The sequence below is a fragment of the Dendrobates tinctorius genome, unplaced genomic scaffold (genome assembly GCF_039654945.1).
Source record: "Dendrobates tinctorius isolate UK_male_01 unplaced genomic scaffold, ASM3965494v1 ptg000164l, whole genome shotgun sequence".
Lineage (NCBI taxonomy): Eukaryota > Metazoa > Chordata > Amphibia > Anura > Dendrobatidae > Dendrobates > Dendrobates tinctorius.
Genome location: NW_027361831.1, coordinates 3,871,235 through 3,896,114, shown reverse-complemented (window position 1 = coordinate 3,896,114; position 24,880 = coordinate 3,871,235). Strand labels below are relative to the sequence as shown.

The window sequence follows — 24,880 nt, the reverse complement described above, 5'->3', positions numbered from 1 at the left end:
TTATTTGCTCTCTCCCAGGTCCCCATTTGCTCTCCCCATCCCCCACCTTCAATTCAATTGCTGTCCCCCATCCCTCACTTCATTTGCAGTCCCCCTCACTTCATCATTCGCTGTCCTCCTCCCCCTCTCTCCATCATTTGCAGTCCCCCATTCTCCCTCCACTTCATCATGTGTAGCCCCCTTTCGTTCATGTGCAGTCTTCTGTCCCCTCCCTCACTCATCATTTGCAGCCCCCTCCATCATTTGCAGCCCCAACTCCATCATTTGCAAATTGCCGCACCCCTCCTTCATTTGCAGCCCCAACTCCATCATCATTTGCAAACTGCAGCACCCCTCCATCATTTGCATCCCCCCTCCATCATTGGCAGCCCTCCTCCATCATTGACAGCCTCCTCCATCATTTGCAGCCCCAACTCCATCATAATTTGCAAACTGCAGCACCCCCTCCATTTGCAGAACCCCTTCCATTATTTGCAGCCTCCCTCTATCATTGGCAGCCCCCTTTCATCATTTGCAGACCCTCTCCATCATTGGCAGCCCCCCTCCATCATTTGCAGCACCCCTCCATCATTGGCAGCCCCTCTTTCATCATTTGCAGCCCCCCTTTATCATTTGCAGCACCCCCCCTCCAACATTGGCAGCCCCCTTTATCATTTGCAGCACCCCCTCCCTCATTTGCAGCACCCCTCCATCATTGGCAGCCTCCTAACATCATTTATAAAAAAAAATTTTTCATACTTGCCTCTCAAGCGATCCCCAGCAGGCACAGCTCCGCTTCTTGTCACGGTAGACGCTATACTTGGAAGGAGCCCATATATTGCATTATTTTCAGCAGTGAATCAGCTAGACTGTATGGGCTGCTAAGAGGACCTGAAAGGAGCCCATACATTCTAGCACATTCACTACTGAGACAGCTAGAATGTATGGGCTGTAGTCAGGACGCAAGGAGCCCATACATTCTAGCTACAACCATGTCACCTGACCATAAGTCCAGAGAGGGCGGAGGGAGTCAGAGCTGTGCAGCCGTCAAGGTAAGATGGCCGTGCAAACAGCTCAGAGAAAGCCCCCGGGCCCCGGCATCGACATGTGCGCCTGTGGGGAGTGACCCGTGGAGCATTTACCTCTCTGCCACCCGGCCCAGCCTGCCTCTGCAGGATTGGCACTTCCAAACCTGTGGCTCTATTACCTTGCAACACAAAGTAAGCATCTAAAGGGAATCTGTCACCACTTTTGAGCTGTGTGCCCTATTAATATGGGCATACAGATTATAGAATGCTGAAAAAGTCCTACCTGAATGCCTTGTTGTTGAGAAATCCACTTTTGTCTCTTTATGCAAGAGTTATTCCAGCCTAATGGGAGGATGCTGGCGAGAAGATAACTCTGCCTCCATACTTCATTATCATGTGAATCGCCTCCCACAGCGTCACTGTGTGTCTTTGATGTCGGGTTTTTTTCAGCAGTTTATAACTTGTATGCTCATATTAATAGGTTACATAGCTGAAATGTGGTGACAGATTCCCTTTAAATAGGTATGCCAGGGTGATGAAGTATACTTCTGGACAAACCTTCATAACCTAGAGCTGATATCCATAGGGTTCTTTTTAATCCTGACAGTATCTGCTATTCACAGTGATGGTGAAGCTGCTCTTTTTTGTTCCCCCTCCATCTGGGATGTTACATCACATATTAAGGGGAGTGGCCTACTCCTGGCTTTTGGCTAGCCCATTGATAACATCTCCTTCCATTTAGTCCAAGGTCAGGGGGTGTGTACAGTCTCAGACCAGCTACACGTATTCATCAGTGCTCTGCCTTCTCTCCACTTTGGGAGGAATGTAATCTCCCTCATAGATATTTTATTAATATATACAGGTCTGATACACCTTTGATGCACAAAACAGGATTTTATGGAGTAAGGTTATTACACTTGTATAATTATCAGGTTTGGTTGGAGACTGCAAGGTATTTTATCAGGGAACGTAGAAGAACAGACACTGGACACACGGTAAAACTCCGGTAGGACGTTTATTGTGTTTTGTACATAAATTGATAACATTTAGATGGATTCAAACAAACCCTCCTACAACACGTGATAACAAAGTCATTATTACAGGACTGTATGAGAAAGGGATTTATTCTACAAGGAACGCCAGAGACAAAATGAGAGAATCCGGGCCTCCCGTAAGAACGAGACGGGGTCTTTGTCCCTGGAGCTTCTCTACTCGGTATAATGAGACACTGATCTTGTTCATATAAAGAGCGACTGAGAATAATAGAAACTGCCTGAATATGAGAATGTTGTCTGATCTACATGTCCTTGTATAAAGAACTATGGAGATAGCGCTATTCTTCTGTATAAATTATGTGATATTAATGTAGCCCTAATACTTCTGTACATGAGGTCTCTGTATAGATAACACGAGTTTGAAAAAAATAAAATTTCAAGAGCTGTTTTGGTTATTCCACATAAGTTGTATGATTTTGGTGCGCTGAATCCGAAAATGACCTCCGTTTTGACATCACGTTTCCTGACAACTAGTAATTATGTTAAATAAGGCAATACTGTGAAATAAACGAAAATAGACTTAAAAAAAATTATTTTATATTTCAAATTTTTCATGAAAATCATTTCTGAACTGAAATGAGCTCACTAACTCACTAAAGTCGATTTTTTTTTCCCCTGTGAGGCTCCTCTTGGTACATTTAGGTTATACGCGTTTTTGGACTGACGGAATTGCATCAAATCTGCAGTGTAGTGCACAAGCAATGTTAATCAATGGAAATCACAGAATTGCTGTGCACTTGCTGAGGAAAAATACGCGCGGATTCGCAGCATTTTATTTTTCGCAGCATGTCAATTCTTTTTGCGGATCTGCAGCGTTTCTGCACCCATTGACTTCCACTGAGTCAGTCAAATCCGCAGCAAAACCGCAGGTGTAAAAAGATTTGTGGTTTTGCTGCGGAGTTGCGTGCGAGAAACGCTACAGATAGGAAGGAGGAAGCGTGTGTGGAGACTTTGTGTGTCTGGGCGGAGACTGTGTGTGTCTTTGTGTGTGTGCTGGTGTGTGGGTCTGTGTAGCCAGGCATTGGCTGATGGGATTACTAGTCCCATCCGGCTATGAATGCTGTCACATATAACAGTGACAGCATTAGCCGATGATGGGGCAGTAGTCCCATCAGACAATGCATGTGTTCAATAGTAAAAAAAATAAAAAAAACCATACTACAGTACACATATTCACCAATCACCTAGTCCCCGATGCCCTCGTTCTCCTGTAACAAAAGTAAAATAATAAACCAACCTATAGTTATCTTGAACCTTTCCGCCATAGTCCATTTAATAACAAGTGTCCCACGACGATCTCCCATCTAGAACAGTGATGGGAAAACTGTTTAATTTCATTAAAATACTTTATTCTGGCTGTCTTTATTTAACCCCTTAACAACTCTAGGATTAGTAATGGATAGCTATCTTATTGACACCTCTCCATTACTAAGCAGGGCTTGATGTTACCTTACAATACAAAGGTGACATCAACCCCCAACTATTACCCCATATGCCACCACTACAGGGCAGTTGGAAGACAGAGGCTGTGTCAGAACTGGCGCAACTTAGAGATGCGCCATTTCTGGGGTGGCTGAGAGCTGGTGTTTGTAGCCAGGATGGGCAATATCCATGGCCCCTTCCTAGGCTATGAATATCAGCCCGTAGCTGTCTGCATAGCCTTTTCTGGTTATTAATTATAGGGGGACCCCACATCATTTTTTTGGGGCCCCCCTATTTTAATAGCCAGTAAAGGCTAAATATACAGCTGTTAGCTGATAGTAACAGCCTGGGAAGCTCCATGGGTATTACCCCCTCCCCAGGCAATAAACATCTGCCCCAGTCGCTGACTTTACCTCTCTGGTTTTGAAAATTGTGGAGAGCCCACACCATTTTTTAAAATTAAACAGATATTGCGTTTAAGGCCGGGGTCACACTTGCGAGAAACTAACACGAGTCTCACACCTCAATACCCGACACTGCCGCCGGCACTCGGGACGCCCCGGTCCGGCAGCAGAGCTGGGTGCTGAGGTGCGAGACTTGTGAGAGTTTCTCGCAAGTGTGATCCCAGCCTAACGCAGATTTTGTGTGTGTCTGTCTTTAAACTCTTTATGTACCATTTTATGCTTATTACTAAACATCGGGCTTGGTATTATCTATCTATAGATATATCCATCCATCTAGCTATAGCTATCCATCTATCTATAGATATAACTATCTATCTACAGATATATCTATTCTATCTATCTGTGTGTGTAAACATTATTCTTCAATGTAGCATGTACAAGAAGAAGTTGGACAAGGAAATGACATCACAATTTTTTTTGTTAAATAATATATCTTTATTTATCTTACAAAAACGCATACAAATCCATATGAAAAAACACATGAAAATCCGCATCCAAAACGCATCAAATCCGTGCGGATTTTTACCTGCATTTTCTGCCAAGAGAGGAAGAATCTGTGCAGAAAATTCCACAGGCAAACCTGCAATGTGTGCGCATATATCCTTACACTTGCGAGTAGTGCCTCGAATGTCTCTCTGAAGCATCCAACAGTAGTCTGCCATCATTTTAATGCTCCATTTCCCCTGGTATCTTTTCTCCCATCTCTTTAATGTCATGGTGGAATCGTTCATCTTGCTCTTCACTCACAGCTCCCAAATTTCCAGGAAAGTAGTCAAGGTGGGAATGGAGGAAATGCACTTTCAAACTTTCAGCATTCGTCCGATGATCTTTTTGTAGTCAGGATCTTTTTTTACTGCCTAAAATTTACTCTACGAGCTCTTTAACTCCTTCATGATCAGAGGTATTTTCCTTTTTGGGTTTTCATCTTTTGCTCCCCTTCTTCCCAGAGCCATAACTTTTTTATTTTTCTGTCAAAACGGCCATGTGAGGTATTGTATTTTGCAGGACAAGTTATACTTTTGAACTACACCATTGGTTTTAACATATCATGTACTGGATACTAGGCAAGTGCTGTGAAATTGCCAAAAGAGTGCAATTCCACAGTTGATTATTTTTTTTTTATCATGTTCACTAAATGCTAAAACTGACCAGCCATTATGATTCTATAGGACATTATGAGTTCATAGATACCAAACAAATCAAGGTTCTTGAATAAAAGAGAAGGTACTGCGCTATTATAAGGACACTAAAAATGTGGCTGGGTCAAGTTGAAGTAGAATCTCAATGAAATTCGTAAATCACAATAACAGTGATGGTGTACTTCAGCTGGGCTATGTATATACAAGGAACAATTAGTGAATTGCAGAACTGGCATCTATCCCAAATACTAACAGTCGCTGAATTAAGTGGTTGCCTATAGTGGGAACGGTGGTGTAAGTGGCAGTGGACTGGCCGTGCAAAAGGTGCGGGCTTACCTCGACTGTGAGTGATCAACAAGTCCCCGTCCTGGTGAGAGGTTAAATGCACGGAGATGGCAGGTGGATGCTGATCAAGAGTAAGCGGAGATGGTTGTGCACACCGGTGTCAGGGTACTGAAGTCAGAGAAAGCCAGGCAAAGCCAGAGACGCACCGGCTGGTAGCAACCAAAGGCAAATCGACCTTCTTCGTCAGGGTTACCGCCCCTCCATTCTAGCTGCTATATAAAGTGTGTGTACGGCTATACACCTCATTAATCCTTGATTTGCCCCCCCCCCCCGTGAAATAGAGGGACAGAAAAAAGGCTGTTAATTGAATTGGGTGAAATTGAACACCAAGTCCCAAGCACCAGAGCCTATTGTGGTGTGAATGATGTGTGTCCACTAGTAAAGAAAAAAACAAAAAAAAATCAAGAAAAAAAATTGTACTGCTAAAACATATGTATCTTTATTAAATAGAAATTTAAAAAACTATCTGAATAATAGATATAAAGACCGGATGTTGGGGGGAGTAAAAATAAAAACGTAGATAAATGAACCATATCTTATTTTTGTGGCCGTACACACACTATATATAGCAGCTAGAATGGAGGGGCGGTAACCCTGACGAAGAAGGTTGACATGCCTTTGAAACGCGTTGGTTGTTTTTGGCCCCAGCCAAGCTCCATAGCCTGGCTTAGCGACGTCACACGCTGTTACACAGTGTCGGCCATTTTCCTGCCGCGCATCCAGGTCGCTACTGGCCAGAGCGTTTCTGGCTCTGCCCGGCTTTCTCTAACTTTAGTACCATGACATCGGTGTGCACAACCATCTCCGCTTACTCTTGATCAGCATCCACCTGCCATCTCCATGCATTTGACCTCTCACCAGGACGGGGACTTATTGATCACTCACAGTCGAGGTAAGCCCGCACCTTTTGCACGGCCAGTCCCCTACCACTTACACCCCCCATTCCCACTATAGGCAACCACTCAGTTCAGCAACTGTTAGTATTTTGGATAGATGCCAGTTCTGCAATTCACTAATTGTTCCGTGTACATAATTAGCCCAGCTGAAGTACACCATCACTGCTGTTGTGATTTACTAATTTCATTGTGATTCTACTTCAACTTGCCACATTTTTAGCATCCTTATAATAGCGCGGTAAATTCTTTTATTCAATTTTTTTTCCCAGTGTTGACAGTGAAGTAGTCTCTGTGTATGTACCAGCTGCTCACACACCATGTAGGGAGCGCCAGTGTAACTCCTATTGTGCGATGTCTAGTTTCTTTTTTATTTAAGTGATGAAAAAAAAATCCAATCTTCAGTAAAAAAAAAATTTAAATAAAAAATGGCACCATTTTTCAAGACCTGTAGCATCTCCATTTTTCATGATCTGGGGCTGGGTGATGGCTTATTTTTTGAGTGTAGATACAATCTCTTGATCGCCCATGATCTTATTGCATTATAGCGGCGACGAAATATTTTTGATGTTAATTTTTTTCTCATTACTTTTTTTATATTGATAGATTGGGCAATTCTGAATGCAGAAATACAAATTATATGTATATTTTTTTTATTGTTTTAGTTTGAATGGGGTGAAAGGAGAGTGAGTTGAACTTTTTATATTTTTTAATATTTTTAAAAACATTTTTTACTTTTTGTATGCTTCAATAGTCTACTAGAAGCTGCAGTTGTCTGATTGCCTGTGCTGCACACAGGCGATGATCAGATCACCTGTGTGTAGCAGAAATGCTCACTTGCTATGAGCGCCGACCACCAGGCGGTGCTCATAACAATACAGCTATGACAACCATAGAGGTCTGCTGGAGTCCTCTGGTTGTCATGCCAACCCATCGGTAACCCGCAATCACAGGAAGGGGTCACCAATGGGCGGGATTTCCGGCGTGCTTCTGGTAAGCGCAAGTTAAATGCCACTGGATCTTGACTACACCCGCTGCTGTTAGAGGCACATGTCAACTGTTCAAAACAGCTGGCGTGCTAGGAAAGATGTGGGCTCAGCATCGGAACCCACATCAAAGTAATGGATTCCGACGTGAGCTTACTATTACACCCAACGTTGGAAAGGTGATAAATGCAATCCACCCTTCTTTTTGAGGATCCATCATGGTATTGACAAACTCTATCTGCTATAAGTCTTTTAATGTGTGGCCCGACGAACACACTTTCCTTCAATTTTGCCTTTGAGAGCCCAATTTTATGTGGAGAGGTGATAGAAGAACTTTATAGGGAGGTACCAAAGTTTCTCGGAGGACATTTTTTTACCGACTGTGAGCACCTTTGGATGCCAACTCTTCTTGGTCCAGCAATTTTGTCGCTTTCAATTGTCCCACAGACACAGAAAAAAAGGGTATTTGGTATACCCAGCTTGTTGCCTGAGCAGCATGAAAAAGACCTTCAAATCCCACACATTTGCCAACTGTTGTCTTCATATTTAAGTTTACAAAGAACCAATTCCAAGTTCCCATAGGTTTCCTTCAAGTGTACAGAATGACCTACAGGGATGGAAGCGTAAAAACCATCATTGCGGAGTAAAAGTGCTTTGAGACTTCTTTTTGAAGAATCCATAAGGATACTTCATTGCAATGAATCATATTGGATTTTGAATTGACCCATCAAACCTTTGACATCGATGCAGTAAACCAACTTGTCTTCCTGGGCAAAGTAAGGAACGAACTCCTTTTCACAATGTCTGAACCATGAAAAAGACACTACTGGTAAAATTAAATTCCTGCTTTTGAGCCTTGATCTAAGTAACTCAGAATCATCTTTGGGAAGATTCAAGCCTTTTACTAAATCCTTCATCTCCTCCTGGGAAAAAAAATGGTGGTCTTGTAACATCTTCAATGTCAGAACTTGATTAGTCATCTGGTTCAGGTATGATTCTGCCTTCATCGGAGCAAGGTATCTCTTCCAAAGTAACAGTGGCCTTGAATACTGGTATATCTGTGCCATGGGGGATGGGACGATTTACTGAGTGAAGATTGGGGTATGAAATGGAATGCTTCCATTTGTAATTATCCCCTTTCGCATTGAATGAACAAAAGTAGAAGTCATCACTATGGTTCTTTTGCTCTCACCATACCATAGGAATCCAATAACTTTCGCTTTTTTCTTACCCTTGAACCAATTTCAGAGGTCCTCAAACACGCTGTCTGCACACTTTGAGGCGCCCAAACTATTTATTAATCTCCAAGTGTTAGTCTGACGTATGCGACATATACTTTTTTCACAAAGTATGTAATATTCAGGTGTTGATTCAGCACTGTATATTCACCACAAATGAAACAGAAACGGTCAGGTGAATTAATATACTTCCGCAAAGCCATAACGGTAATTTGAGGAAACACGGTTGATGAATTAAATTCTAATGCAAGTTTCTTGAAAGCATAAGGACCTTTCTATGTCACTAACCACCTGACTGCCACCAGCCAATTACACAGTTCCTATTGATGTTAATTGGGAAAGAAAATAAGCTACCTGCCCACGATTCACACCAGAGTTTGCAGAAGAAGGTTTAAGGCAAGTCCTGACGTTTAGGATTTTTTCAGTATTTTTTCCGTTATCAAAATACATGGAAATTATATGAAAATAATCAAACAGCTTATTAGTCACAGACCTGTGTAATCTTACCCCAGCATTACAAATTGAGATTGGGAGTTAGGCAGAAGATGGAGGAAGAAAAGTTGTTTTTGTTTCTTGGGAGATTTAAGGGGAGGTGTAGCAATACTCTTGTCCATGCAGTGGATATATGTAACTGATAAATATTCAATGCAGATGGAATATTGCATTGAATTTGATATTTAGATAAGACGTGTATTAATAATTGCATATGGTTTAATTCAAATGTAAGTGCTCACTTGCTATCTCATTTACTTATTTGTCGTCATTACTTTGACTCTTTGTTATGTATTTTCTTGCAGTTTGTAAAAAAATTTATGGTAAACAGAGCTGTAAATGCGTTTCTATATACGAAACAGCCGTCATCTGACTAGCCGCACACTGCCTGTGTGAGTTTTTGAATGTGGTCAACAAAATATGATTTTCGAGTAAAATATTTCACACCTTCTAGGTACGAGAATGCCTTTTCCCTTTGTGAGATATTTGATGTTTAGTAAGACTCCATTTATTGGTAAAACATTTCCCACATTCTGAACATGAATATGGCTTCTCCCCTGTGTGACTTCTCTGATGTGAAACAAGATATGATTTATCTGAAAAACATTTCTCGCACTCTGAACATGCAAATGGTTTCTCCCCTGTGTGAATTCTCTGATGTGTAACAAAAATTGATTTATCTGCAAAACATTTCCCACATTCTGAACATGAAAATGGCTTCTCCCCTGTGTGAGTTCTCTGATGCTTAGCAAGTCGTGATTTATATGCAAAACAATTACCACACTCTAAACATGAATATGGCTTATTCCCTGTGTGACATTTCTGATGTGAAACAAGATATGATTTATCTGCAAAACATTTCTCACATTCTGAACATGCAAATGGCTTCTCCCCTGTGTGACTTCTCTGATGTCTAACAAATTCTGATTTCTTTGCAAAACATTTCTCACATTCTGAACATGAAAATGGCTTCTCCCCTGTGTGACTCCTCTGATGTGTAACAAAATGTGATTTATATGCAAAACATTTACCACATTCTGAACATAAATATGGCTTCTCTCCTGCGTGAACTCTTTTTTGTCTAACATGCTCTAATTTCTTGGTAAAATATTTTCCACACTCAGAGGAAAAAAGATTTTCTTCTTCAATGTCAATTTTTGGATGTGTAACAAAAGTCGTTTTGAGGGAAAAACTTTCTTCATGTTCTAAGCTTGTATATTCATTGTTTGTGGTCAGAGTACTTTGATATTTAACAACTCTTTTGTGACTTTTATTTTTCTTAATAATCGGTGATGACTCAGAAGACAGGATCTGATGAAAATGATCAAATGATAGATCTTTGCTGTGAAAGGATGATGGTATATCTGGAATAGTGGCATAGATGTCAGTTATATCTTGATTGATATCAAGGCCATCTGATTGAAAAATTGAAGATGCCAATTGTCCCTCTGATCTGCTGTTAAAGTCATCTGCCAAGAATAAAGATTATTCTTAAATTATGATGAATTATATTTTATAACATTTCTAGAATATCAAAAGAAATGGCAAGTTATGTAGCAAAATTCAATTATTTACAAAGACAAAAACAGTTAAAAATTCCCTAACCCTATCCAGCAAAATCTGAGTTCCCAAAGCTAAATGTCCCCCTCACTTTTGAGCCTTACCGTGTGCCCAAAAACTGTTAGCGTCCACATGTTTAACACTGCAGTAAAAAGAAAAATCCACTTAAACATTTACACTGTGAATGCCTCCAGAAGCACATGCTGGGCACCAATCATTGGGTTCTAAAATGGCATATTTGCAATTGTCATTCTCCAATATCCACTCTGTGCTAGTTCCCAGAGAATACATTTTTTGCTTTATTTTTTCAATTTTCTTCCTCTAAAATCTAGATGCGTCTTATAGTCCGAAAAATATGGTAAATTTTCATCTAGACCAAATGTGAATTTCTGTACAATATATTATATCCTGATATGCACCACCTCCTCATCCCCATCCTGGTATGCACGGCCCCCTCATCCCTATCTTGGAAAGCACAGCCCCCATAACCATCCTAATGTGCATGTTCCCCTCATCCCTATCATGGTATGCATGACACCCATCAAAAAATATTAAAAAAAACCTACTTAACTTCCCTGCGCTCCCTCGCAGCATCCTATTCAGATGCCAGCAGCTGATTTATGCTTGTAAGCAGCGAATGGCAGTGAAGTCATGCGCTGCTTACAAGCAGAGGACAGCTGCCGGAATACTCACTGCTCCCTGTGCCCGGGACTATGGGGGTGTGGAGCAGTGAATATTCATCTTCTTTAACCCCTTCATGACAGGAGGTATTTTCGGCTTTGCGTTTTCGCTTTTTCTCCCCTTCTTCTCAGAGCTATAACTCTTTTTTATTTTCCCGTCAATATGGCCATGTGAGGGCTTGTTTTTTGCGGGACGAGTTGTACTTTTGAAGGTCACCATTGGTTTTACCATGTCATGTGCTAGAAAACGGGAAAAAAATTCCAAGTGCAGTGAAATTGCAAAAAAAGTGCAATCCCACACTTGCTTTTTGTTTGGCTTTTTTACTAGATTCTCTAAATGCTAAAACTGACCTGCCATTATGATTCTCCAGGTCATTACGAGTTCATAGGCCCCAAACATGTCTAGGTTCTTCATCTAAGGCTAGGTTCATATTTGCGGTTGAGTCCACAGCGTATTGTCCGCAAACGCATGCAAAAATGCATGCAAACGCATGCATGCGTTTGCGGTTGCAGATGATAGGCAACTGCTATTCTCCCGGTGAATTTTTGAATTTACACAAACCACGCCCAATGGGTGAGTCTTATGTAAATTCCTGCGTCCGCAAACACAAAGTGCACGCATGTCGTTACATATGCAAACGCAGAGTGTACACATGTCGTTGAGTTCATAGCCAGTAATGCGTTTTTCTTACGCACGTCATCCGCAGTCATCTGCATGCGGATGACTGCGGATATTTGACGCCGCAAAAAATGCAACAAGATGCGTTTGGCGCGCCCCACCGCATACCGTGAAAAGGCACAACCGTACGCAAACACATCCGAACGCATACAAACATACGTCCCTGCGTACCCCATGTTAAAGATAGGGACGCATGTGGATGTATGCGCATCAAACGCAGCGGACTAAACCACAAATGTGAACCTATCCTAAGTGGTAAAAAAAAAATCCAAAACCTTGTTAAAAGAAAAAAAAAAAAAATTGTGTTATGTTCCGATACCCATAGCGACTCCATTTTTCGTGACCTCGGGTTGGGTGGGGGCCTATTTTTTACGTGCCAAGCCAACGTTTTTAATTATACTATTTTGGTGCAGATATGACCTTTTGATCACCCGTTATTTCATTGAATTGCAATGTCGCCGCGACCAAAAAAAATAATTATGGCATTTTGACTTTTTTTCTCGCTACGCCTTTTAGCGATCAAGTTAATCCTTTTTTTATTGATAGATCGGGCAATCCTGAAGGCAGCAATACCAAATATGTGTATGTTTGATTTTTTTTTTAATTGTTTTATTTTGAAAGAGGCGAAACTGGGGTGATTTGAATTTTTATATTTTTTTAAACTTTTTCATTTTTTTAAAAACATTTTTTTTTTTACGTTTGGCATTCTTCAATAGTCTCCATGGGAGACTAGAAGCTGCCCTGACCCGATCAGCTCTGCTACATACAGGCGATGATCAGATCGTCTATATGTAGTAGTGGCGCTCACATAGGTCTCTGGTTGTCATGCCAACCCACCCGTGACCTGTGTTCATGTGATGGGGGTCACCGGTGGGAGGATTTCCGGAAGTGTGAGTTAAATACCACTGTCAGCGTTTGACAGCGGCATTTAACGGGTTAATAGCCGCGGGTGGATTGCGATTCCACCTGCGGCTATTCCGGGCACCTGTAAGCTGTTCAAAACAGCTGACATGACCCGGGAAAGATGTGGGCTCACCATTGGTGCCCACATCGGCGTATTATTATGCCCAATGTCGGAAAGGTGTTCACAGCAGGCACACTCTTAGCCACAGCCTTTGGGAGAGCACTTGTGCCTGCTACAAGAGAATGAATATTCACTGCTCTCCACTCCCATGTGCGTGGAGAGCAGTGAAAATTCATTCTCTTTAATAGCAAGCAAAGGCTGCAGGAAGCCGGCAGCTGCGGCCATTGTGCAAACTAATAAAGATTAATGAATATTCACTGCTCTGCACGCCCATGGGAGTGGAGAGCAGTGAATATTCATTCCCTTTAGTAGCGGGTACACGTGTTCGCCCAGCGGCTCCATGAGCCATGGCAGCAGCTAACAGCATGTCCGCTATTAAAGAGGAATGAATATCCATTCCTCTCCGCGCCCATAGTACCTCCCACCTCTCGGCGCCCGCTTAAGTGCATAAATGTGGGAGGGATTATGGGCATAGTGAGCAGTGAATATTCATTTCTCTTTAGCATCGGGAACAGAGGTTATCCACAGCAGCCAGCACCCGCCTCCTGTGACCCACTGCTCCGCCGCTGCATCATCTCCCCATCCACAGCCGCAGCAGGTACATCCAGACTATAAGACATACCCACCATTTCTTCCAAAATTTTGGAGGAAAAAGTGGGTCTTATAGTCCGGAAAATACGGTAAATTTAATTTACAAATATGAAGAAAATTTTATTTTCTGGCCCCATAGATTCAACAATGGATGACTAGAGTACAAGTTCTTATATAAATGCTAAAACTAATGGGGGCATTTTTGGGTAGAGGAGCATGCAGAGGTATAGCAGCAGAATGGTGACCTTTAATTGTGATATGACCGGACAAGACCACCAATAAAGCAGTATCAGCCAGTGAATGAGAAGAATCTGTGACCTCTCGGTATGTAGTGGTTACTACTCACCTGGGTGATCATATGTAGGAATCTCCTCTTTACACCACTCATTACCCCTCACATATGTCTCTGTAGTATTAATATGGGTCAGATCTTCACCCTGAAACAAATATTGTAAAAGTCACAGACAGATGGAGAAGTCACATCTATGATCAGCTCCAATCCTGACATCTCCACCGTTCTCATTACACAAGTATAAAACATACAGTGTCAAGTAAAAGTTTGGGCACCCCTGGTCAAAATTACTGTTATTGTGAACAGTTAAGCAATTAAAGTTTAAATGATCTCTTAAAATGCCTAATTAAATATGACAAATGTCCTTTATATTTTAAGCAAAAAAATATATTATAATTATATATATGCACACACACATAATATTTTGCATCAGTCCATTTTAATTTTTAAAATGTAAAAGAGGACAATTTAATAATATAATAATATATACAGTATATACATACACACATATTTATATATATATATATTTAAATCGTGTGAGTGTGTAGCACGACAGGGACTCTTCGTGAAGAGACCCTATATGCAGGTGTATATCATCTACAACTTGTGTCACCCTCCCCTGGCTGAGTGGGACAGAGGGACAGAGTCAATGGCCTGAATGCTTAAGGGTCTTGGACTCATCAGGCCATGAGTCTGGACAAAGTGAGCATCCACCAGATTGATTTCCGCTCCACTGTCCACAAGCACCGGTATAGTCTCAGTCCCACCTCCAACCACTACTTCAGCATGGATGGTGCACTGAGACGAAAAGATGGAGGAAATATACACTCCCTGGTTGTCTCCCTCCACACGACCAGGTGGACACGGCTTTTCCTATGGTGTAGATATTTTGGCGCAAGCTGGGCAGACACCGATGAAAAACCCCACCTGAGACGCAACGCCTCCCACCTGCATGGGTTCGTCCGCCTGCATCAGTGTGTCCTCCTCCCTAGCAAGGCCAACAGGGGGCAGATTTGGTGTATGCCTCTTCCTGAGGCATTTATCCACCCAGCTAGCAAGGGACATGGTGGCTTCCAACCACCTGAGAGCAGCGTACTACACCAAAGTATCCTGCAACCTAGGAGACAGACCCTGACAAAAATGGCTCCTAAGGGCAGGGTCATTCCACTGCGTGTCAGTGGCCCACCTCCTAAACTCTGAGCAGTACTCCTCAGCCGGCCGGCCCTCTTGCTTGATCTTATCGAGCCGGGACTCAGCCAGGGAGACGCCATCAGGATCACCATACACAAGCACCAATGCCGCAAAAAACTCGTCCACCGACCGCAAAGATGGTGAATCGGTCAGCAAGGAGAAGGCCCAGGATTGGGGTTCACCCTTAAGAAGGGAGACTATGATTCCCACCCGTTGTTCCTCACTCTCTGATGAACGAGGGCGGAGCCTGAAGTAGAACTTGCAGGCTTCCTTAAACACCAGAAACTTATCTTTCCCTCCAGAAAACTGGTCAGGGAGAGATATTTTGGGTTCCGGTAAAGCCTGAAACTTAGCCGAAGCCCAGATTCCCATTAACTGCTGCAGCATCACCTGACCCGGCAGCTCCTTGAGCTCATCAGTGAGGGTCTGGATCAGTTGGGCAAAGGCCTGCATACAAGACATGACTCACCGGAGAAAATATGACTGTCAGTGTTAATGTCACGGAGTGACTGTTACGGTGTGACACGACCCCACGAATGGTCGGTCAACGGACGGCGCAACACACAAGGGAACGCAAGGGAAACAATAACAACGGTGGGCCCTGCTGATAGGGAACAGGGAACTGGACACCTACTGCACTCATCTGAGGATGTACCCTGATCTCCCTATCATCCCTATATGGCTTCTTTTACCCTGTTGCCGAGCAGGATGCCTAATCCCTCACTTGCCCTGCTCTTATCCCTAAGTAGAGAGCTGGAAGGTGAGAGCACTAGTCCCACCACTGCACTAATACAACAAAAAGTAATGAAAGGACAGACATTAAAGGGACAAGGTAAAAAAAATACAACACTTAGCTTTCTCTTCTGCAAAGCACCACACAGCAGAATAAGACACCAAAAGAGCGAACTCAGCAAAGTACAACTGCACCCAGAGAGCTCCCCCCTCCAGCTTGGTCACTGTAGAATGCTCTAACACTGTCAGTCAGCTGAAGCCTCAGGTGACTGTTGTGAATTTCTTGATCTGACTTCTGAGTCGGAGCTCCCTCTGGTGTTTACTGCGGGTAGTGGAGCTGGCCGGGTTGATAGAAGTCTGCCACCTGACGATGATTGGAAGTGAGGGGTTACGGACTGGGAGGATACAAGTGAGTAGGCTTCCCTCAGTTGCTGCTGGTGATTTGTTTCTTCCTGTGCATTTTGAGGTCTGCTGTCTCCTGCCTGATCCTGCATTTTTCAGTTAAGTGATTCATTTGCTAATCCTTTGCATCTAATCTGGTTTTGCCTTTTTCTGCTTTTTGCTTTGCTGTTAGGGTTCAGCATGCTCCCTGCTGGGGCAGCGCTGGACCCTGCTCCACATGTTACAGCTTGTGTCAGTTTGATCAGTCCCCTGTTATATTAGTCTCTTTTGCTTTGCTGCCAATTCACACCAGAATGCTGATATAGTGGGGGAGAGGTCGTGAGACCTCAGTGTTTTTTGTACATCAGACGTGTTGGATTTTTTAGGGTGTTTGCGTGATTGCAGACAGTGTCTTTCCTATCCTGTCTAGACAATTTGGGCCCCATCATTTGCTCAGTCTATTTTCTGCCCGTGTTTGTGTCTCATCTTGCCTCACCAACAATATATGTTTGGGGGCTATCTATTCCTTTGGGGTTTTACTCCGGGGCAGATTAGATTTCACCTTTCTTGCTTTAGGCTTAGTTAGCTCTCCGGCTGTGCCGAGGCGTCTAGGGCATCGAAGGTACGCCCCACGGCTACTGCTAGTTGTTTTGTTAGGATTAGGGGTCTGCAATCCGCTAAGTTACCAACCTTTCTGGTTTCCTGGTGGCCTAGCCTATTCCTGCCATCCTCCTCGGTGACCAGTTCATAACAGGAGACCTTTTAAAGGATGGTGGGAGTGGTCATCACCCACATCAGCTAACCCAGCAGCAATGCAATTACACCAACTTGCCAGCGGGGAAGGGGGGGGGACCTGACATTAACCCCCGCTGGCCTGAAAGGAAAAAAGTTTTAATTTGAGAGAAACCAAATCTTCCAAAAATGGATTGTGACACAAGTGTTAGAAACTGATGGATATACCCCAGTTATGCCTGTTTGGCACAATCCAAAATTATCAGAGCTGTTTAGATTGGAGGGATTTAAGGCCCCGTCACACATAGCGACTTACCAGCGATCCCGACAACGATATCAACGTGTCAGGATCGCTTGTGAATCGCTATGTGATCGCTGGTGAGCTGTCAAACAGACAGCTTCACCAGCGATTAGCACAGCGACGCCGCGCGTGCGGAATGTCCATATTATCCTTACTAGGTTGAAACTGTTTCAGTACTCTGATGTCTGATCCATCTCTAGCCGTGGCTTCTAGTAATATTATTGTGTAATGCTTAATATTGCATTATGAGATCAATATCTGATTTAAGAAGAAACAAAAGGCCGATTTGACAGAACAGTTTTCTGTTTGCCCGTTCTTTTTCTTTCTATGTATCAACCTTTTTCTGTATCTTTGATTGTATGTGATGGTCTGTTATATGCATGTAGGGAATTTATAGGGTCCAGAGATGAAGGAGTTGGAACGGGGGGGGGGGGTGAAGGCAGTGTGTTTTTGTTTGTGATTGTCGTAGTGTTAAAAATGTAAAAAAAGCTTTAAGAAAAAGATATCTGATTAAAAAAAAAAGTTTTAAAAGATGACAATATATACATATTTTTGTTAACCTAAAACACAAAGGAAACGTGTCATCTTTAACTTTAGGCCTTTTAGAGATCATTTCATCTTCAACTTGCGCCACTGTTTACAATAACTGTAATTCTGACCAGGGGTGCCCAAACGTTTACATGCCACTGTATAATTTTGATGGATAAAGCAAGACCTTCACAACCATCTACACATCATGGGGGAGATCTCATGATATCTACTCTCCATCTACCTGATCATCCTGAGGAACATCGGGATCTTCTTGTTTACAGTCCTGTGGAAGAAGAGGACGGGGACAACTCTCTGATGTTGTCCTCTTACTGGATAGATCTGGAGGAAACGGAAACACATTGAAGGACTGAATTCATTGATTACACACCGATAATTATAAGCCGTGTGTATTTAGTCTTGTCTATTACCTGGTGATGAGAGGGGCTGGGGAACCTCCATCATGATGTCATTGTACAGATCTCTGTGTCCTTCTAAATACTCCCACTCCTCCATGGAGAAATAGACGGTGACATCCTGACACCTTATAGGAACCTGACACATACAATGATACAGTCATCCCCCCCGATCCCTTCATTGCGTTACTGTATAAATGTCTCAGGATTGCCAGCAGTGTCACCTCTCCAGTCAGCAGCCCAATCATCTTGTAGGTGAGTTCTAGGATATTCTGGTCATTGGTGTCCTCATGTATCATGGGGTGAGGTGGAGGCCCCGTGATTGGGCTCATCGGTCTTCCCCATCCCTCTGACACAGGGGCCTGACAGCGCTCCCTAGAGGTCTTCTTCACCACTGTGTAATCCTGGTTATGGAGAGACACATTAATAAATCTCACTACAGACATTTCCAGAGTTCTCACCTCTCCAGTTCTGGCCATCTGTTATTCCCATAGATAAGAATGATGTAATGTGACGTCATCAGTATCTCTCACCTCTCCAGTAAGCCGGAAGAGGATTTCTAAGGTAAGGTGTAATATCCTCTTTGTTATCCTGTCCCTGTCCATCCTCGATGAGTAAATCAGAAATAAGACCTCCACTGAGAGGATCTGATATTGTAAGAATCTGAATGGGGAGAAGATGAGTCGTTGTAACACCATAAATAATCTAATAATAAAATTACTGAAGATAATAGGGGGAAACATATCAGTAGATACTTGGGAATAGATAGATGCTGTATTCTCTGTCTCGCATGGACTGGAAAATAAGACGAATTGCTGACTAAGACTTCTCCTTCATACTCCCAATCACTAGCTATGATGGCCACTATTTCAGCAACTGATTGGCTGTAGTTCTTTGGGACTGAGCAGAAATTAGAGACTGACAGGAAACCCAAGCAGCGGTGGTATTTTTTAAATTATTTTACAACATTCTGTTTAAGTAAACTCTTAAAGCTGTCCACTACTTGGACAACTTCTGGTCATATGCATTAGCGCTGGCTTCAGAAACCAGCTGCAGCACGGACTTCCTCTTCATGTTCAATTTGTACAAAGACGGAGACAGTGACACCAGCGCTGATTGGACGCCAGGGTCACATGTCACAACAGCACAAGACTCCTTGGGAGAGCTGCCGACACCGCGGAACTGGCATCGGCCCGGGAGGGGAGTGTAAGCTTCTTTATTTTATTGGGGCCAAGCGTGGGGCATGAGAAGGGGTTGTCCTAGTATTGGTTAACCGTTTTAAGGCTCCAATATATTAGATTAAAGTCAGCTGCAACTGCAGATTATGTCAGGTGAGAAAAGGGTCTGGCATTTGAATTTCAGAAGCTGATCAGTTTGTTCTCCCTGAAGAAAAGTCTTGCGCAAGTCTCTCGCATCAACACCCGGCACTGCCGCCGGCACTCGGACCACAGCGTGTGGCTGCATGTATTTCTATGCAGCCGCACACTCCGGTCCCGAGTGCCAGCGGCAATGCCGGGTGTTGATGCGCGAGTTTCTCGCATCGCACTCGCAAGTCTGACACCGGTCTTAGGAGAACTATGGTGCCATTATGGCCAGTAGTTACCTTCTTATCTATTGATTCTCTGGAACTCCTTCTCGGGGTATTCTATTTATCTCGCGTACTCTGTCTTGTCTATGCCAGTTACCTTGATGGCTGTCCTCGGCCATCCGGTACCTGCAAAACACCAGCAAACTACTACACATAACTCATAGCACTAGATGAAGTACCTTGAGACACAGATCCGGTCCTACTCGGTTAAGCCCCTGGAACGTACGATCATCTGAATGCTTTTTGTTTTCTCCTAACCAAACACCAGTCCCTAGGGTTAATTTGGCGTCTCTGAACATGGACTCTCAAGCAAGCAACAGTCTTTTCCTTTAAGGGCAGCCCTTTTCACCCATTAGGCACAGTCTGTTGTCCCTCATTAGTCCTAAGGATGAGGACACAATTCTTTTACTCCACCCCTACCCAAGAGACAGGTAAAAATATAGTCCCCCCCACTATGGATGACGTCCACCTTCTTGTTCGGTGCCAATAACGCCATTACAGTGTCCACGTTTGGCACTATCTTAAACCGCTTAATGGTCGCCATCCTCCAGGTAACTCAAGTCTTCCCACATCACTCTGCTCTTCTAGCTACAAGACTTAATCCTGTAACATGGCACTCGGTGACAGCCATTGGCGAGGTACTTATCTCCCATGCCCAGGCACGTTAAATGAAGATGGGGTCCTGGCTGGGTGTGTGGACTTGTGCATAGAGGACTTTACATCGATGAAGGCTGCATGCAACCGAAGACTCTGGTTTGCCAGGACCAGTTGTTTCATAGTTCAATGAAAGATCCAACCATCAAAAATAAACTTTTACTGAATATTAACTTGGCGAAGATTATATGTAGTTGATAGTGGGTACAGATCTTCTCAAACATTTCTTTGATCATGTGTAACATTTTTCTCATTTCTGTTGTCGTCTTGTTTATCATTTGTGACACCCACATCACGAGGCACTGCTCACACTGGACCCTTAGGTCCTTTATCTAGGTACACTTGGGCTATTCTAACAGGAAACTGTCTATTTCCCTCTAGCTTAGCCCTTCCCACTCTGAGTCAGTCCCAAACATTAACGCTAACTGTCCCTGTGAACTACCTGTTACTGGGAAGAATACAGGTTCATCACTTACAATGCAAAACATTAAATACACAAACATAATGATACATGCGTCTTCAAAGGGGAATGTGGGCAGCATGTCCATCTCCTCACAGTGGTACTGTGGGAACATTATACTGTGTGTGGGACAATGGCTGTAGTGTGGAAACATTATACTGTGTGGGGGGATGGCAGTATTGTGGGAACATTACAAGGTGTGTGGGGGATAGCGGTACTGTGAGGCCATTATACTGTATGTGTGAGGATGGCGGTACTGTGGGGACATTATACTGTCTGTGGGGGGGGATGTCAGACATGTGGGGACATTATACTGTGTGTGGGGGGATGGCGGTACTGTGGGAACATAGTACTGTGTGTGGGGGATGGCAGTACTGTGGGAACATTATACTGGGTGTGTGGGGGGATGGCGGTACTGGGGGAACATTATACTGTATGTGGGGGATGGCAGTACTGTGGGAACATTATACTGGGTGTGTGGGGGGATGGCGGTACTGGGAGAACATAGTACTGTGTGTGGGTGGATGGCGGTACTGTGGGGACATTATACTGTGTGGGGGGATGGCGGTATTGTGGGAACATTATACTGGGTGTGTGGGGGGATGGCAGCACTGTGGGGACATTATACTGTGTGTAGGGGGATGGCACTGTGGGGACATTATACTATGTGTAGGGGGATGGCGGTACTGTGGGAACATAGTACTGTGTGTGGGGGGATTGTGGTACTGTGGGAACATTATACTGGGTGTGTGGGGGGGATGGCAGCACTGTGGGGACATTATACTGTGTGTGGGGGGATGGCAGTACTGGAGGAACATTATACTGTGTGTGGGGGGATGGTGATACTGTGGGAACATTATACTGTGTGTGGGGGGATGGCGGTACTGGAGGAACATTATACTGTGTGTGGGGGATGGCGGTACTGGGGGAACATTATACTGTGTGTGGGGGATGTCGGTACTGGGAGAACATTATACTGTGTGTGGTGGGGATGGCGGTACTGGGGGAACATTATACAGTATGTGGGGGATGGCAGTACTGGAGGAACATTATACTGTGTGTGGGGGGATGGCGGTACTGGGGGAACAGTATACCGTGTGTGGTGGGGATGGCGGTACTGGGGGAACATTATACTGTATGTGGGGGATGGCAGTACTGGAGGAACATTATACTGTGTGTGGGGGGGATGTTGGTTTGGGTTCTTTTTTTTTTACTATAGACTTGTATGAGGAGCTTGTAAAAAATATATAAAAGACTCATGTAAAAAAAATACTGACTTTAAGCAATAACCTGAGAAGATTGTTATCATGTAGTTTGGTGCGAACACCTGCAGAAAAACTACAGCATTTAGACTAAGTGCCCACGTTGCAGAAATGCTGCGGAAATGTCTGCAGCATTTCCGCAACTCCCTGCCACGGGTAATCCGCATGCGGAATTTGAATGCGTTTTCCCGCAAAACACAAGCTTTTTTGCAAGCGTATTTAGATTGGCAGAATGCTATCGCTTGGAAAGGTGATAGACAGGTTGGTCACACTTGTCAAGCATAGTGCTTGACAAGTGTGACCAACTTTTTACTAATGATCCTGCCTATGCAGCATCAATAGTAAAGATAGGATGTAAAAAATATCGTTATTCTCACCTTCCGACAGACCCCGATCTCCTCAGTGGCGCTTCCGATACATTCCGTTCCCAGGGATGCTTTGCGCGAAGGACCTTTGTGACGTCACACTCGCAAGACCGCGACATCATCTCAGGTGATTCGTGCAGTGCATCCCTGGAAATGGAAGATGCTGGCAGCGTGGTGAGAGGCGGGAGCACTCCGGGGGCCGTCAGAGGGTAAGTATATCTTGATTTTTTATTTTAATTCTATTTTTTACAGGAATATGGTACCCAGGGCCTGGAGGACAGTCTCCTCTCCTCCAGACCCTGGGTACCATCCGCACATGAAGCGCTCACTTTATGCATCGCCGGCATAGCCACATGTATAAAGTGAGCACTTCAATACAATCCTATGGGTGCGGAATCACCGTGATTCTGCAAAATTAATGGACATGCTGCGGATTTTACTGCTACGCGATTCTGCAGCTGATAAATGTGCTTCATTAGGACAGCAACTGCGGAATCCCATAGGATTGCATGGAAATGCGTTTCAATAGCGTTTTTAAGCGTTTCCGTTGCGGCAAAAATGCAATGTGGGCACACAGTCTTACGCTACTTGTGAACACGGCCTTACATATGTGATTGCACATAAACCAGAGCTGGGATACTGAAGAAATGGGTGGCAAAGGGGTATGGTCAGGGGAGCGGCCAAAATTACAGTGTAGGGCACCTGATGTGTCCCTCTGTCAATTCTGGAAAACTTATGAGGTGGGAACATTATACTGTGTGGCAGCAAGAGAAGGGCAATAGGGGTCGTCTGTATCTATCAGAGGGAATGGAGCAAAACAACACCAAACTAGTCTCAGCGCTGAAGGGGTTACCGCCCCCTGTGCCCAGTAATGGAGGGGTTACTGCCCCCTGTGCCCAGTAATGGAGGGGTTACTGCCCCCTGTGCCCAGTAATAGAGGGATTACTGCCCCCTGTGCCCAGTAATAGAGGGATTACTGCCCCCTGTGCCCAGTAATAGAGGGATTACTGCCCCCTGTGCCCAGTAATGCAGGGGGTTACTGCCCCCTGTGCCCAGTAATGGGGGGGGTTACTGCCCCCTGTGCCCAGTAATGGGGGGGTTACTGCCCCCTGTGCCCAGTAATGGAGGGGTTACTGCCCCCTGTGCCCAGTAATGGAGGGGTTACTGCCCCCTGTGCCCAGTAATGGAGGGGTTACTGCCCCCTGTGCCCAGTAATGGAGGGGTTACTGCCCCCTGTGCCCAGTAATGGAGGGGTTACCGCCCCCTGTGCCCAGTAATGGAGGGGGTTACCGCCCCCTGTGCCCAGTAATGGGGGGGGGTTACTGCCCCCTGTGCCCAGTAATGGGGGGGGGTTACTGCCCCCTGTGCCCAGTAATGGGGGGGGGGGGTTACTGCCCCCTGTGCCCAGTAATGGGGGGGGGGTTACTGCCCCCTGTGCCCAGTAATGGGGGGTTACTGCCCCCTGTGCCCAGTAATGGGGGGTTACTGCCCCCTGTGCCCAGTAATGGGGGGGTTACTGCCCCCTGTGCCCAGTAATGGGGGGGTTACTGCCCCCTGTGCCCAGTAATGGGGGGGTTACTGCCCCCTGTGCCCAGTAATGGGGGGGTTACTGCCCCCTGTGCCCAGTAATGGGGGGGGGGTTACTGCCCCCTGTGCCCAGTAATGGGGGGGGGGGTTACTGCCCCCTGTGCCCAGTAATGGGGGGGGGGGTTACTGCCCCCTGTGCCCAGTAATGGGGGGGGGGGTTACTGCCCCCTGTGCCCAGTAATGGGGGGGGGGTTACTGCCCCCTGTGCCCAGTAATGGGGGGGGGGTTACTGCCCCCTGTGCCCAGTAATGGGGGGGGGGTTACTGCCCCCTGTGCCCAGTAATGGGGGGGGGGGGTTACTGCCCCCTGTGCCCAGTAATGGGGGGTTACTGCCCCCTGTGCCCAGTAATGGGGGGTTACTGCCCCCTGTGCCCAGTAATGGGGGGGTTACTGCCCCCTGTGCCCAGTAATGGGGGGGTTACTGCCCCCTGTACCCAGTAATGGGGGGGTTACTGCCCCCTGTGCCCAGTAATGGGGGGGTTACTGCCCCCTGTGCCCAGTAATGGGGGGGTTACTGCCCCCTGTGCCCAGTAATGGGGGGGTTACTGCCCCCTGTGCCCAGTAATGGAGGGGTTACTGCCCCCTGTGCCCAGTAATGGGGGGGGTTACTGCCCCCTGTGCCCAGTAATGGGGGGGGTTACTGCCCCCTGTGCCCAGTAATGGGGGGGGGTTACTGCCCCCTGTGCCCAGTAATGGAGGGGTTACTGCCCCCTGTGCCCAGTAATGGAGGGGTTACTGCCCCCTGTGCCCAGTAATGGAGGGGTTACTTCCCCCTGTGCCCAGTAATGGAGGGGTTACTGCCCCCCTGTGCCCAGT

At 45.0% G+C, this 24,880-nt stretch overlaps 1 protein-coding gene across 1 annotated transcript in view; it reads right to left on the bottom strand.

Moving 5' to 3' along the window:
• LOC141052917 (uncharacterized) overlaps positions 1 to 24,880 on the bottom strand; it is a 190,565-nt gene that overhangs the window by 44,460 nt on the left and 121,225 nt on the right. Inside the window, 6 exon segments of the mRNA XM_073550242.1 lie at positions 9,545 to 10,510; positions 13,922 to 14,012; positions 17,977 to 18,074; positions 18,164 to 18,287; positions 18,373 to 18,552; positions 18,682 to 18,780. Of these exon segments, the coding sequence (XP_073406343.1) occupies positions 9,545 to 10,510; positions 13,922 to 14,012; positions 17,977 to 18,074; positions 18,164 to 18,287; positions 18,373 to 18,552; positions 18,682 to 18,780 (1,558 nt within the window).